The sequence below is a fragment of the Doryrhamphus excisus genome, linkage group LG13, assembly GCF_037039965.1.
Source record: "Doryrhamphus excisus strain RoL-2023G ecotype Guam linkage group LG13, RoL_Dexc_Guam_v1.1, whole genome shotgun sequence".
NCBI lineage: Eukaryota > Metazoa > Chordata > Actinopteri > Syngnathiformes > Syngnathidae > Doryrhamphus > Doryrhamphus excisus.
The window spans coordinates 4033972-4048938 of NC_136369.1; the positions used below are offsets into that span (position 1 = coordinate 4033972).

Genomic DNA, 14967 nt, shown 5'->3' on the forward strand with positions numbered 1-14967 from the left:
CCTGCTATGAAAACACAAAATCAAAGATCCTCTCACTGTGGTGTCTAAACTTCTTTTTTTTTTGGTTTGATTAAAAAAATAGCTGCAAATGGCCTCCGTGTGACAGCCATTGAATGTTTTTATTAATAAATGGACTGAACTGTTGGGATGGTTTGTTGACGTTAGCTGACTAAATGTGGCCACCAGTTGTTTCACCCCAATTTAGTGGTTGACTCACCTTGTGGAAGGTCGTTTCTGGTGATGTCTCTGGCTGCAACTCTCTGACCCTGAACATCACAAATGGTTAGAAAATGGATGCTTCAAAGACACACTAGAACATGGTTTACGCCACCACAGTTTTCTGGTAAATCTAAGCAATCTAACAATTCACTTTTTCTACATACACACATGGACAAAATTGTTGGTACCGCTCAGTTAAAGAAAGGAAATCCCACAATTCTCACTTAAATCCCTTGAACTAAAACTAAAACTAAAATCATGCTGTTTGGTAACAGCAGAAAGGACACACCAGCAAATACAAATAGACGGTGTAGACATTGAAAGGGTGAACGAAAATAAATTTCTGGGGATCACAATAGATGAAAATATGAGCTGGAAACCTCATATTACAAATATACAACATAAGGTGGCCAGAAATATTTCAGTATTGAACAAAGCAAAATTAGTTCTCAATCAGAAATCACTCCACACTCTTTATTGCTCTCTGGTTCTACCATATCTTACTTATTGTATGGAAATATGGGCTAATAACTATAAAAGCAATCTTCACTCGCTAAATGTACTGCAAAAAAGGTCAGTAAGGATAATTCATAATGCCGCCTACAGAGAACATACTAACTCCTTATTTCTAAAATCACAAATACTTCAACTTGCTGATATAGTTCATCTTCAAACAGCTAAAATAATGCGTAAGGCTAAAAATAACCAATTAGCTAAAAATGTCATCCAATACTTCTCTACAAGAGAGGAGAAATATGATCTCAGGGAAGAAGTACATTTGAAACACTCCTTCCATAGACGTTCAATGGGATTCAGATCTGGGATCATAGAGGACCACTTCAGAATAGTCCAACGCTTTTCTCTTAGCCATTCTTGGGTGCTTTTGGTTGTGTTTCGGATCGTTGTCCTGTTGGAAGACCCATGACCTGCGACTGAGACCAAGCTTTCTGACACTAGGCAGCACATTTCTCCCCAGAATGCCTTGATAGTCTGGAGATTTCGTTGTACCTTGGCCAACTTCAAGACAACCTGTGCCAGATGCAGAAAAGCAGCCCAAAACATAACTGAGTCTCCTCCATGTTTCCCAGTAGGGACAATGTTCTTTTCTTCGTATACTGGATTTTTCAGTTTATGAACCAAAAAGCTCCAGTTTGGACTGATCTATCATAGAACATTCTCCCAGAAGCTCTGTGGCTTGTCAACATGCATTTTCGCAAACTCCAGTCTGTCCTCCTCGGTTGTCTCCCATGAAGTCCACTTTTACTCAAACAACGACCAATGGTGCCATCTGACACTGATGGACCTTGGCCTTGGAGTTCACCTTTCATTTCTTTGGAGATTGTTCTGGGCTCTTTGGATACAATTCCAACTATCCGTTTCTTCTATTTGTCATCAGTTTTCCTGTTGCGGCCACGTCCAGGGAGGCTACTGTCCCGTGGACCTTAGACCCAAGCTGCTTAGAGATGGTCTTATAGCCTTCACCTTTCAAATGTTTGTCTATCATTTTCTTTCGAATGTCCTGGGACAATTGTTGCCTTCGCTTTCTGTTGTCCATGTTCAGTGTGGTAAACACCTTGCCACCAAACAGCACAGTGAATATTTGTCAGCCTTTAATAGGCAGACTGATTATGAGTTTGAAGCACCTATGATGTCAATTAAAGGACACACGTGAGATAATCATGTGACTCTGGTCAAATTGTTTTCAATCTTTTGAAGAGGTACTATCATTTTTGGCCAGGCCTGTTTCATTAGTTTATTTTTAAAAATAATTATGTTAATCAATAATTAAAAAAAAATGTGAATGTTTAATTTTCAATTTTTTTAATTTATTGTTGCTTTTGTAAATTTCAAGTGATTTGAGTGAGAATTTTGGGATTTTCTTTCTTCAACTGAGGGTTACTGACAATTTTGTCCACGTGTGTAACTAGCTGCAACAAGTGAAAATATAACTCTTGTTATAGATATTAGCATCTTACAGCTGAGTTAGTTTAGCCATAATCACAATAATAGTTGTATCTTTGTGTGTACCTTGAGCAAGACCGAATCGTGAAGGGAGCGTAATGTCAGCCGACTGATGTCATACGAAAGATATTGTCAATTCCTGAGATGTGCCCGTGTGGGGATATATATATATATATATATATATATATATATATACAGTGCATCCGGAAAGTATTCACAGCGCTTCACTTTTTCTACATTTTGTCATGTTACAGCCTCATTCCAAACTGTATTAAATTAATCTCTTACCTCAAAATTCTACACAAAATACTCCATTATGACAATGTGAAAAAAGGTTTTTTTGACATGTTTTGAATTTATTAAAAATAGAAAACAAAAAAATCACATTTACATAAGTATTCACAGCCTTTGCTTAATACTTTGTTGATCCACCTTTGGCAGCAATTACAGCCTCAAGTCTTTTTGAATATGATCCCACAAGTTTAGCACACCTATCTTTAGGCAGTTTTGCCCATTCTTCTTTGCAATAAGTCTCAAGCTCCATCAGGTTGGATGGGAGACGTCTGTGCACAGCCATTTTCAGATCTCTCCAGAGATGTTCGATCGGATTCAAGTCTGGACTCTGGCTGGGCCACTCCAGGACATTCACAGAGTGGTTCTGAAGCCAATCTTTTGAGATCTTGGCTGTGTGCTAATGTCTACTGTCTATATGGTCAAGGTACATGACCAGTCTACTGAGGTCAAGAGCGCTCTGGAGCAGGTTTTCATCCAGGATATCTCTATATATTGCTGCATTCATTTTCCTTCTATCCTGACTAGTCTGCCAGTTCCTGCTGCTGAAAAACATCCCCACAGCATGATGCTGCCACCACCATGCTTCACTGTAGGGATGGTATTGGCCTGGTGATGAGCAGTGCCTGGTTTCCTCCAAACATGGCGCCTGGCATTCACACCAAAGAGTTCAATCTTTGTCTCATCAGACCAGAGAATTTTGTTTCTCATGGTCTGAGAGTCATTCAGGTGCTTTTTGGCAAATTCCAGACGGGCTGCCATGTTCCTTTTACTAAGGAGTGGCTTTCGTCTGGCCACTCTACCATACAGGCCTGATTGGTGGATTGCTGCAGAGATGGTTGTCCTTCTGGAAGGCTCTCCTCTCTCCACAGAGGAACGCTGGAGCTCTGACAGAGTGACCATCGGGGCCTTGGTCACCTCCCTGACTAAGGCCCTTCTTCCCCGATCGCTCAGTTTAGAAGGCCGGCCAGCTCTAGGAAGAGTCCTGGTGGTTCCAAACGTCTTCCATTTATGAATAATGGAGGCCACTGTGCTCATTGGGACCTTCAAAGCAGCAGAAATGTTTCTGTATCCTTCCCCAGATTTGTGCCTCAAGACAATCCTGTCTCGCAGGTCTACAGACAGTTCTTTTGACTTCATGCTTGGTGTTTGTGCTCTGACATGCACAGTCAACTGTGGGACCTTATATAGACAGTTATTATATTTCCAAATCATGTCCAATCAACTGAATTTACTGCAGGTGGACTCCAGTTAAGCTGTAGAAAGATCTCAAGGATGATCAGTGGAAAAAAGATGCACCTGAGCTCAATTTTGAGCTTCATGGCAAAGGCTGTGAATACTTATGTAAATGTGATTTTTTTGTTTTCTATTTTTAATAAATTCAAAACATGTCAAAAAAAAACTTTTTTCACATTGTCATAATGGAGTATTTTGTGTAGAATGTTGAGGTAAGAGATTAAATTAATACAATTTGGAATGAGGCTGTAACATGACAAAATGTGGAAAAAGTGAAGCGCTGTGAATACTTTCCGGATGCACTGTATATATATATAATGTATGTAACTGTTGTAATAAAAACAAGACACACGATTTCTTACATTTTTAAATAAAGAATTCTCACCTAAAAAAAAATCCACACACTGAATTAATACAATGTTGATAATTACAGATATTAAATCATTTCTATATGACATGTTTGTACACCCTTTGTGCAGCCCCCCCCCCCACTGTCTGGCTTGACTGGCTCTTGAAAAAAAAAATAGTCACAACATCAGCAGCAAAGGGATATTTTTTTCATTTCTTGAACGTCCCATGTCTTCAACAGTGGGGGCTAAGAGATGGCCGCATCCTTCAACAAGAATTATCTGTTTTAGAAACATTCTTTGTTAAATATAGATCCCATAAAACTATCTCTTACAAATGAGCGTTGGTTTTTTTTGTCTCCACTACAGAACTGCTGTCATTCACCCTTCCCTTTGGCTCGTGTTCTGCGTACCTTCATTCCAAAATATATTTATAAACAAGGCATGCTGCAAGTCCCGGCTTGGAATCGATACATACTGGACTGTTGTAATGCAGCACATGAGGGGCAGTGGGAAGAAAAAAAAAACACATCAAACACACAAACATCACAATCTGCATTCAAACACACTCAATAGCATCATCATTTAGAATCACTTCAAATGTTGTGATAAGATGGAGGAAGGTCCCGATGCTCAATGAAAAAGAGGCACTACAAGTGACGTTTTCTGCTCCCATGTACCTGCTGCAGAGGGTCTGCTGTATCTTTGTGTACTTTTGATTTTTAAATGATGTCAACATACCACCTGGGATGAATCTTCTGTCCAACACAAGCTTGGACCACATTATTGCTTATTCCAACACCTTTTGTGACGTCATAAAACGATGTCCTGCTGTAACAAGACAATGAAGAACGTTCTAAAAAGCAAGTGCCCTTCAGGAATATGAAAGATTTATCCTAGATTTGGACTGAAACTACATCAAGTCTCCAGTGATGGGATGGCGAGGTATATATTGAATGGTGAGCTACAGTCATCTTGGTCATTTTAATGCCTGGTATAAGTAAAGGTACATTTGTTTGGGCAAATATAACAGTGACAACAAAAACAGCTCACAAGAGATTCATTTTTGAGGGATACAACGCTATAGTTATTCATGTAAGAACTTGAGATTCTGGTTATTAGATATAAAAAAAAAATATGGACGTTGCTAGATAATACAGTGGCATGAAAAAGTTTGGCCACCCCTGATAATTTTCTACTCTTCAGAGATGATGCAACTTGTAATTGGTCACCTTAAATACCCTTTCTCATGATTGGCTTCACCTGTGTATGCAGGTCAAGGGTCAATGAGCTTACCAAACAAATTTTGTGTTCCAATAATTAGTGTTAAAGGTATTCAAATCAATAAATCAATACCTGCTTTAGTTTAAATAATTATTGCACATTTTCTGTAAATCCTATAAACACTTATATGCTAGTGCTACGTTAAAAAGCCATAGCATTTCAGTATGTGGAATCAAACTATGGAATGGATTGAGTAAGGACCTCAAACAATGCACAACGATGAGCCAATTCAAGAAACAATACAAGCAGTTGATGTTTGCTAAATACAAGGATGAAGAGTCTTGAACCAGTCATGATGTGCTATATATATCACTATATTGACACTTACTATGGTACCCATTATGGCATTGGATGCTCATATTATTGTATGGTGCATTATTAAAAAAAAAAAAAAAAACCTTTAAAAAAACTGTATTATGGAAAGCAGGAAGTGAACAAATGTGACAGTTACTGATTGTAAAAGTACCAGATGGAGGGGTAGGATTTAATAAGCTTTGCTTCTTCCTACTCCTTTTGGACATGTGGAACTGTGAACTGATTATGGGATGCATTCAATTGTAATCTGATGCATGTTCAAATGAAATAAAACCATTACCATTCCACTTCTCATACAATAGTGTGTTCATCTACTGTATGATATATTTAACTGAAATGGCTGATCCAAACAACCAGTGAAAATCTTGACAATTACCAGGGGTGCCCAAAGTTTTTCATACAACTGTATGAGCTCTTACATTAAACTTGTGAGTTATTTTTATCATTATATCTCTCCAAACAAATGTACCTTTAGTTGTACCAGAAATCAAAATGGATCAATGAACTGAAGAAACAAGGGTGGTCTAATCCTTTTTTTCCGCATGACTACAATATACAGTATTTATTACTAAAATGAGTCATCTTCGACTTAAGAAACAAAAATGAAATAAGTTGCCTGAGATGCACCAATACCCTTTGATGTGTATTAGTACATTTGGAGTAAAAAAAAAAAAAAAAAAAAAGACGGACGTTTATTTTGAGGGAGCTACAAAAAGCAAATAGCGATTCGGTGGAATGGTCCTCATCTTGTGAGTCTTCTCTTAAATTGTCTGGTCGTTTACTACACTTCCCAGAATGCCCTTCACAGATGCTTGGAACCAAAACCACTGTTTACTAACTTCCTGCCTGCTCCTTTGTTGTTGTGTCAATGTGTGAGTGATCATCTTCAATGCAAGGATGTTCATTTGTTGATACACGCCCTCTAATTATTCAAGGTCACAGAAAAAGTCACCCCCTGCTGACTTGTATTTCCAAATACCACGTTTTCTTGAAATGGGTGCAAGTACAAGGCAGTTGCGTTTCCACCAAGGACGCTGTCGCTGAATGGGACTGTCAATGTCACCAATAAGTGGAGTCCGCCATGATGGTGAGCAAGACCTCTGGGTGGGGCCAGGAAGACAACGGTGTACAATGTATTCACTACTTTCTTACTTACTTTCACTACTGACTGTCTTTTGGACCGTCTTTCAGAGCAATTAATGGCTGAGCAGTGTGCCGCGGACATGTTTACAATGCAATGTTTCTGGATTCTGCTCACCATCATGGCGACCAAACACGCACGGGGCATACTACGGAAGTGGACGCCGAGTCGACAGTCCTATTCAATTCTCGTGCCCTTGGTTTCCACCTGCTGAGGTGACTGCTACTTAGCTGACTAGCACTGCAAATGCAGTGACGTGTGCTCTTCATGGACAGCCTGTGATCACCTCATCACTGACGCCATTTTGCATATTTCTTGACACTCTTTAGGCTTCTTCTCACCTCCTCACACCACACAAAGCTTTTGAATATTACAGTAGATCCCCGCTTATTCCCGGTTCGGCATTCGCTACACCACCGATTCAGAGACTGGAAAGACTGTAAAGATTAATTAATTACAAATTATGGTTGATCGGAATCAACATATCAGCATAAAACCCTGTTCGGAGCATCCCTACTTTTTATGGGTACTTTTTTTCACTGTGGTTTTTGAAAAACAAATAGCAGAGATCTACTGTATTCCCTTCTACTGTATTTTTTTCCTGGTTGTTCATCAGATGTGTTATTTATTTATAGATTTTTAGATGTGTCCTTCATGCAACATCATGTTATCATACAGTGTACTGTACAGGGCTGTGGTTGAAGGCAGGACGAGGCTATTCCAAGTAGATATCTTCTGTCGGGCATGAAAACTCCACAAACTCTTTGTAGTAGAACTGGAAGGCTTTCCTAGAGATACAGAGTAAAGATATTACCTCAGATGTCCAAGGAATGGTATCAAAAGTGCTTATCAGTAATAAATGATTGGAATTTGTGGTGTTTGCAGTGATATTGGTTATATCAGCATGACTCCATCCCTGGTTGGAACTGGTTCAACAAAAAGTATTTGCGTGTCAGTAAGTTTACTACAAAAGAGTCAATCACAGACTCACCCTACTGACTCTGCGACAGGCTTGGTGGAATTTTCAGACACGAACACATGGCAGGCGAATCTCTGGTCTGCCGGGTGTTTGGTTATGAAACCAAAATATCTGCAGAAATTCAAATGACACATCCTGTGATTATTTATCGGTATTCATCACTCTTTAGAGCAGGGGTGGGCAAACTTTTTGACTCACGGGCCGCATTGATATGACAAAATTTACAGGGGGGGGGGGGGGGGCAGACTATATATTTTACACGTAACAGTCCACCTGGTATTATTGTATCTGTAAAATTGTCATGCAACCTGCTATTATTATTTATTATTTTATATTTATATTTAAATATTTTAAAAATAATTAAATATTATAATAATTACAATAAAATTAAAATAATAATTATTATACTATTATTATTATGTAAAATATGCAAATATAACAATTATATTAATTAATTAATTAATTAATTAAATTAAATAATTAATTAAATAATTATTAATTATATTATATATAATTAATATAATAATTAGCATTAATATAATAATCATAATAGTTCTAATAATTATTATAATAATCTAATAATCTAATAATAATCTAATAATAATAATAATTATTATTATTATTATTATGTGCTTGTGTGCCTTTTTTCAGGAGCACTTTGTAAACAACAGACCATGTCAAAAAACGAAATTGATAAAACCATCAAAAGGTTGGCTCAGGCCATGATGCCAGGTTGTATGTTGAGTTTAAATGAAATACTTTGGAAAGATTGGGCGGGCCGTATTCAAACACTTGGCGGGCCGGATGTGGCCCCCGGGCCGTAGTTTGCCCACCCCTGCTTTAGAGGGTGATGTGAAGTGTCACGGTTTGTTCTGAGGTGGAGGAATAATCTACTTTCTATGACTTCTGATGACAACAAGGTACGGTTAAGAACAATTATATTTAATATCTACAATGTACTTGACTTACTTGCAGTTTTTGGGGTGATAACCACAGAAGGAGACGTTCTTTAACTGGAAAAAGTGACTGCACTCGGTGCTCTGACAGAGGAGTGGTGGAGGGAAGCACAGAAAGAGAAGGACTATTATTTTCAAGTCAAAATGTGGTGCAATATTTCTTGCAGCAGTATTTCCTATATAGGACATCGATGTTGATATTTGTTAAATGTATTAAACATGCATACAATTGCAATAATGCTTTATTAAGCATCCACGTTTAGTGTAATTTTGTTGATTCATGCTGGTGCATTTTCTGCAACATATTAATTTAAAATTAATATCAAAATTAAGAATACATAATATTTGTGTTTCATGCACATACATGCTACATTTTAAAACGATCATCTTGCTCGTGCTTGTTTATATGTGGCCACTTGAGGGCGACACAGCCTCAGTGTGAAGAGAGATTGAAAGTGGCTTAACCTTCCTCTTGTGTTAGGGTCGGCACCGACCCGTTTTACATTTTAATGCATAAAAAGAATCACATAACATTTGTTTATTGCATCAAGGCTTTTTTACTTCATCGGGAAACTCTATTTCAACAAAATAAAACCAAAAAAAATATTTTTACTAAATTTTAAAATGGTCTGGTTGAAATTATGACCACTGTATTGTTAGTGTCGGTTTCGACCCGGTTATAATAATATGACTATAAAGCAATATTTTGAGCCAAAACTGAAATCATAAGTGTACAATTAGCCAACACAATGACAACCAGCTCCTCTTCTCATCATGGAAGCTTCAGGGGATTCTCATTTTGACCGCTTTTCCAGTATACCAGCAGAAAAACAAGGTCCAGACATGTGAGGGGAATTCACTCATTTGACTGATGGCTGATTTCACATTTACAATTTGGATCATGGAAAGAATGGCAAGAAGTACAGTGAACCAAGATCTGGACCTGTTCTGCTTTTTCATTTCAGTTTATACTAAAGTTCTGTTGCTGAAAACAATAACTTTTTCTACCTTTTCTTGAAATTAATATATACGGGTCAAAATTGACCTGAACACCATATATGTTCCTTTAGTGATTAATACTAAAATGAGAAAATGAAACTAATTGATGTAAGAGATATGTTCTATAGCCCTCAGTAATAGCCAGGTAACAAAAGAACCTTCAATTTATTAATATGATTCTTTTGAGGTTCATTTTACCATTTTTGGAAATTGAAATGGAGGGGTATAGTGACAAAAAAAGGCCTACATGCCCACACCAAAAGTATTAAAACCAACATTTTCATGGATGAGGAAGCTTAAGAAGTTAACCAAGACATGAGAAGCAAATTTGTTTTTAGTGTATTTTATAGCTGATTTAATACATGGGTCAAAACCGACCCGAACATAAGAGATGATACCAGAAAGCTACCACAAGAGGAAGGTTAATGTGATATTCGTCAACACGTCATGATTTTACATGGTGCACATTAAAAGACCAAAAAGTCGACTTACTCCTTGGCAGGTGTAATAATCCTCCTCAACAGCCAGTTTGATTCCTTTGACGTTGATTTCCAGGATACAGGAAGAGGGAGGGTTGTGCTTGACTGTCATTCTTCTGTTGGTGGCAATCTGGGAAAAACAAATACAAACTTGAGATGTTAATCACTCACACACAAATGTTAAAATCACGTTCCACTTTCTGTTAATATGTAAAGAGGGACTGACCTTCTGCATGGCAGCACACAATACATCATTTCCTTTGTGGTAGGGCACTTGGACTGAGCCCAGGAACTTTAGTCGGTATCTGTCCAACCATTCACTGCTCTTTGCTGGAAGGAGATGAGCCACACAAGGCAATGATAATACTGCATTAATATATCACAGTGACTCAGTACTTCTCAAATAGTGTAGCCATAATGGGGGTGTGTGAGAGGCAGGGGTGACTATACTTTATACTGTACCGGGGGCCCGTTGCACAAGAATTAAACTGGGGTATCTTTGTTATCCTGGCTCAATGTGTCCATGATTGTAGAAAGTGGGATATGTTCTGACATATAGTAAGTTACTATGGAGATTTATTCTGTGGCACTAATTTACACCAGACTAAGGTCAAGCTAAGGTCCAGGATCTATTCAATCTAATCCCTTATCTCAGTCAATAGTTACCATAAATGGAAGTACATAGTTATTCTACTACATATTGTTATCACATTCAACTACACCCACTGTCATTATTATTTTTATTTCCATCCATCTTCTATGCCGCTTATACCCGCTCTCTAGGGTTGCAGGTATGCTGGAGCCTATCCAGCAGGGATGAAAACATGGTCCACAGATTCCCCATGGGCCACACCGACCTCGGATGGATGGATGGATTACCCTTGTGTTAACACACGAGTCCATGCTATGTTTTCCTGGCACAGCTCGCCTCTATTTTGGTTTGTATCTGAAGTTACTTGGTAAACTTGTTCCATAACATGTGTGATTGCGCGGTGCACTACAGAGTGCAACAGTGATGCGCCGGGTACGGGATCACTTGATGATGATGAGTGCTATTGGCCCATGGTCCCCTGACTGCCGATGAATTCAATTCTTTTTTGGGTTATTTGCTTTACATTGCTGACTGTCCCGTACATACGGGGCAGTGGTGTCCAGCATTAGCTACATTGTTTCTTTTTTCCATCAAAACAAGAATAAATCAGGATGGTTTTGAAAAGGGTAATGTGCTGAAGCTGAATGTTAATAATTGCAACATTTTATTTGATTGAAATGTTGATGTGAAATTGTCACGCTAGCAATGACACCTGGAAAAGCCTGCGGCCAATGTAAGTGTTTGTGCCTCCCTGAGGTACTATTACCTTTGAAGCCGTCTACCTCCTTGGTCACTTCTATAGCATAATAAGCAGGGAAGATTCCTCGGGCACCGGTTCTCATGTTGTAGCCCTCATACCAGTAATCCTCCCCTTGGACTTCCACCAGCAAAGGATCATCCACTTCCAGCTCTAATTCATCATCGTGCCGAGGGACAAATCTGGAGATATGGATAAAGTTAAGGAATTTTATTGAATGAACTGGCTAACTGTTTAAAACACAACTATGACAGTAGAATAATATATACAGTGAAGTCTTGTTATATCGATATCGGTTATATCGAAGTATTGCTTATTACGATACTATTTTCATTTCCCGGAAAATTTCTAGTCTTTTATGATATAATTAGTTCCGTTAGTAAGATACCCGGTTATTATGATAATCCGGTTACTACGATGCCCTTTTCATCTCCCGCCAGCCAATTTGGTCTGCTTATATCGATACAAAAGCAGCTTAAATCAATCTTTGCTTAAGGATTTCAATACCAAAAAAGAACACGGCGAACGGCTGCTTCCAGTCAACTTTATTTTTCACACTTCCACCACCAGAGCACAGCACAAACACCGATTCCCGCACTTCCTAGTTCACAGGTCATGCTCAACCCGCCCCACATAGCTGGCCAAACACATGCCTGCAACAGAAGAACCAACTGACATAGCATACACACCTATTCCAACGAAGACACAAGCGTACAAATACATGTATTTAATTGTGTTGTATTCAGATATCTTTTTATCGCTTGCAATAATCACTGTTTTTCATATGTACATGCTGCCGTTCGTGGTTTCTCTCGTGTGTATAGATTCTATACACACGAGAGAAACCACGAACGCAGTTGGTTCTTCTGTTGCAGGCATGTGTTTGGCCAGCTATGTGGGGCGGGTTGAGCATGACCTATGAACCAGGAAGTGCTGTGCTCTGGTGGTGGAAGTGCGAAAAATAAAGTTGACTGGAAGCAGCCGTTCGCCGTGTTCTTTTTTGGTATTGAAATCCTTAAGCAAAGATTGATTTAAGCTGCTCGACATTGTTCTATACTATAGAACAATGTCAAGTGCATTATTGCCCACTTTTAATGCAGTTCGGCGCAGGATCGGATATATCGACAGTCCGGTTATATCGATATTTTTTCCGACTCCCGACAATATCGATATAACGAGACTTTACTGTATTTTGATAGCCTGAGGTTGTCATGCTGCTCCAACATCACACTGCCATCTGGTGTCTGTTATGGTATAGCATGTACTGTACACTTGGACAAAAGTACTGAGACACTACATTTAGAGTTTTTTTTCCCCTGAAAGCTACGGATTAATGAAGTTATGTTATAATATGTGTCTTTATGACCACCAAACATGAGAAACGTTCCCTCTCTCACTTCTTTGTCCCACTATTGGTTCGTTGAAGATGTGGCTTTTCAAGAATGTAAAACCTCCTTCCTCGTGAACATACGTAACACCACCCCACTGACCCATCTTTAGCAAGATTATTAGCAAGATTGATGAGGTTTGTAAATATCTATATCTATTTTAAGATACTAGATATTTACAAAGAAAAATGAAGCCTGGAAATGTGCCACCAGATGTGGGAGCGTTTTGAAGATCTGCTGAAAATGTGATTTTTCCTTGCAGATAAATAAAGTATTTTCCACACCATAAGGAGCACCAGATTATAAGGCACATGCTAAAAAACTTCTACAAAAATGGCAACAAAAGTAAAATAGTCAGTTGAACTTTATTCCACTATTTAACAATACATTCACTGTATTTTGTAAATTAAATTTCTCCGACAAATCCATCACAGTCCTCATCTTCTGTATCTGCATTGCAAAGCTGAGGAATTTCTCCATCAAACACGCCGGGTTCCCTCTCATCATTGTTGGAGTCAGTCTTGTTGCCAGGTGGCCGTTCAGCAATGATGCCAGTTTTCGCAAAAGCTCAGACAACAGCAAATACCTTAGCCCAAGCAGCGTAACTCGCTGCCTCCCAGTCTTAGTAAAGGTGTGTCCGCCATCTTTCATCTTATCAGCTCTGATGCCGCTCGCAATTTCACTTTAAACGCCGTGTTTGCACCAATGCAGTTGGAGTTTTGTTTATCCTCTTGGAATGATGGCAAGCTCGGAATTCATTGGGTCACTTGGTTTTTCACAACAGCGGGGAGATGGGCGCAATGTTGTTTTGCAGCATACCGGTAGTATAGCTACCGGAGGCGTGGCGGAGGTTAAGCGTACATACTGTATGTATTACATATTGTTCTCTGATTGGTTTATCGCTGCCTGCATACGTATTACGTCTCTGTGTCAGTGGGAAATGGTCCGACAGTCAATCAAGCGGAGTGCTTTTTATAGTATCTTGTGGGCAACAAACAACTCTGAGCCTTTAGTTTAAGGGACCTTTATCTTTTTTTCCTTTCAGTTTGGCCGATTCCTTCAATCATGTTGTTAGTTAAAACTTTTCTGAGGATTGAAAATTTAGCAATATTGTTACATAACATAAGAAGGCCACAAGGAATAATCACACAAAAGGGTCTGGAATAGTCAAACCACCTTTCCTGATAAGAAAAACAAAGGATTGACATTTGTTAGGCAATTGTCACCCCCTGGACCAAGAGGCCGTGGTAGTTGTGTAACACATTTATAAGGGATATTTCAGCGTCCTGCCAAATCAAATGTTTGAGATAATCTGGATTATCGGTTGGTTTTCTTATCCTGTCTGATTCAATGAAAAAGCAAGTTTTGTGCTCTGTGAAAGGCATTGTTTCCTTAATGTATAGAAATTGTTTACATGTTTAAATATTGAAAATTCATTTCCCTCCTTTATCAGTGGCAAATAAATTGTATTTAAATGTAAACCTGTTTTTAAAAAGGTATGAAAATAAACATACTGTTCAGTATTTGTGGGTCAATGCATCCCTCTTTCTTAATCTTACCTGTACACGGCTCTATGACTCTGATCCCGTTCCTCTCCATTTATGAGGCAGGAAAACAACCCAAAAGATTCTGCACCTAAAATAACAAATGCATGTCAGCCTCATGGAGATTCATCACATCAAAACTAATAGCTACACATTTGTAATTACTACTTTGTGCTGTATAGTCTAATTACATATAATATACAGTACTAATTACACACAGTATACAGTACTGTAGTTATTCAGGCGTCCCTCTTTAATGAAGCATGAAACAGATGACTTGTGTATTTCTACCCACATTCCCCAGGGACATCGGCATGCCTCGGATAAACAAACCACTGGAGAGTTTCTAATGAGGGTGTAGCACATATGGAAACATCTGGGTGGACAAACATGTACTGTCATTGTGCTGCAATGAGTTTTTATTTCTGAACATGAACCTGCACCTACATGGAGGAATGTTATCTTTGCTCTGGAAAAA

The 14967-nt window shown here is 38.6% G+C and overlaps 1 protein-coding gene across 2 annotated transcripts in view; it reads right to left on the bottom strand.

Annotated features, from left to right (window-relative positions):
• Positions 1-4059: 4059 nt before the first annotated feature.
• The window catches only part of mapk8ip1b (mitogen-activated protein kinase 8 interacting protein 1b), a 38685-nt gene continuing 27777 nt past the window's right edge, over positions 4060-14967 (bottom strand). For both annotated transcript variants that reach the window (XM_058089509.2, XM_058089510.2), the window contains exons 6-12: positions 14505-14580; positions 11567-11739; positions 10435-10538; positions 10222-10338; positions 8744-8814; positions 7787-7885; positions 4060-7583 (exon numbers count right to left, since the gene is read on the bottom strand). In XM_058089509.2, the coding sequence (XP_057945492.2) occupies positions 7511-7583; positions 7787-7885; positions 8744-8814; positions 10222-10338; positions 10435-10538; positions 11567-11739; positions 14505-14580 (713 nt within the window). In that variant the 3' untranslated portion in view covers positions 4060-7510. The remainder of the gene's footprint in view (positions 7584-7786; positions 7886-8743; positions 8815-10221; positions 10339-10434; positions 10539-11566; positions 11740-14504; positions 14581-14967) is intronic.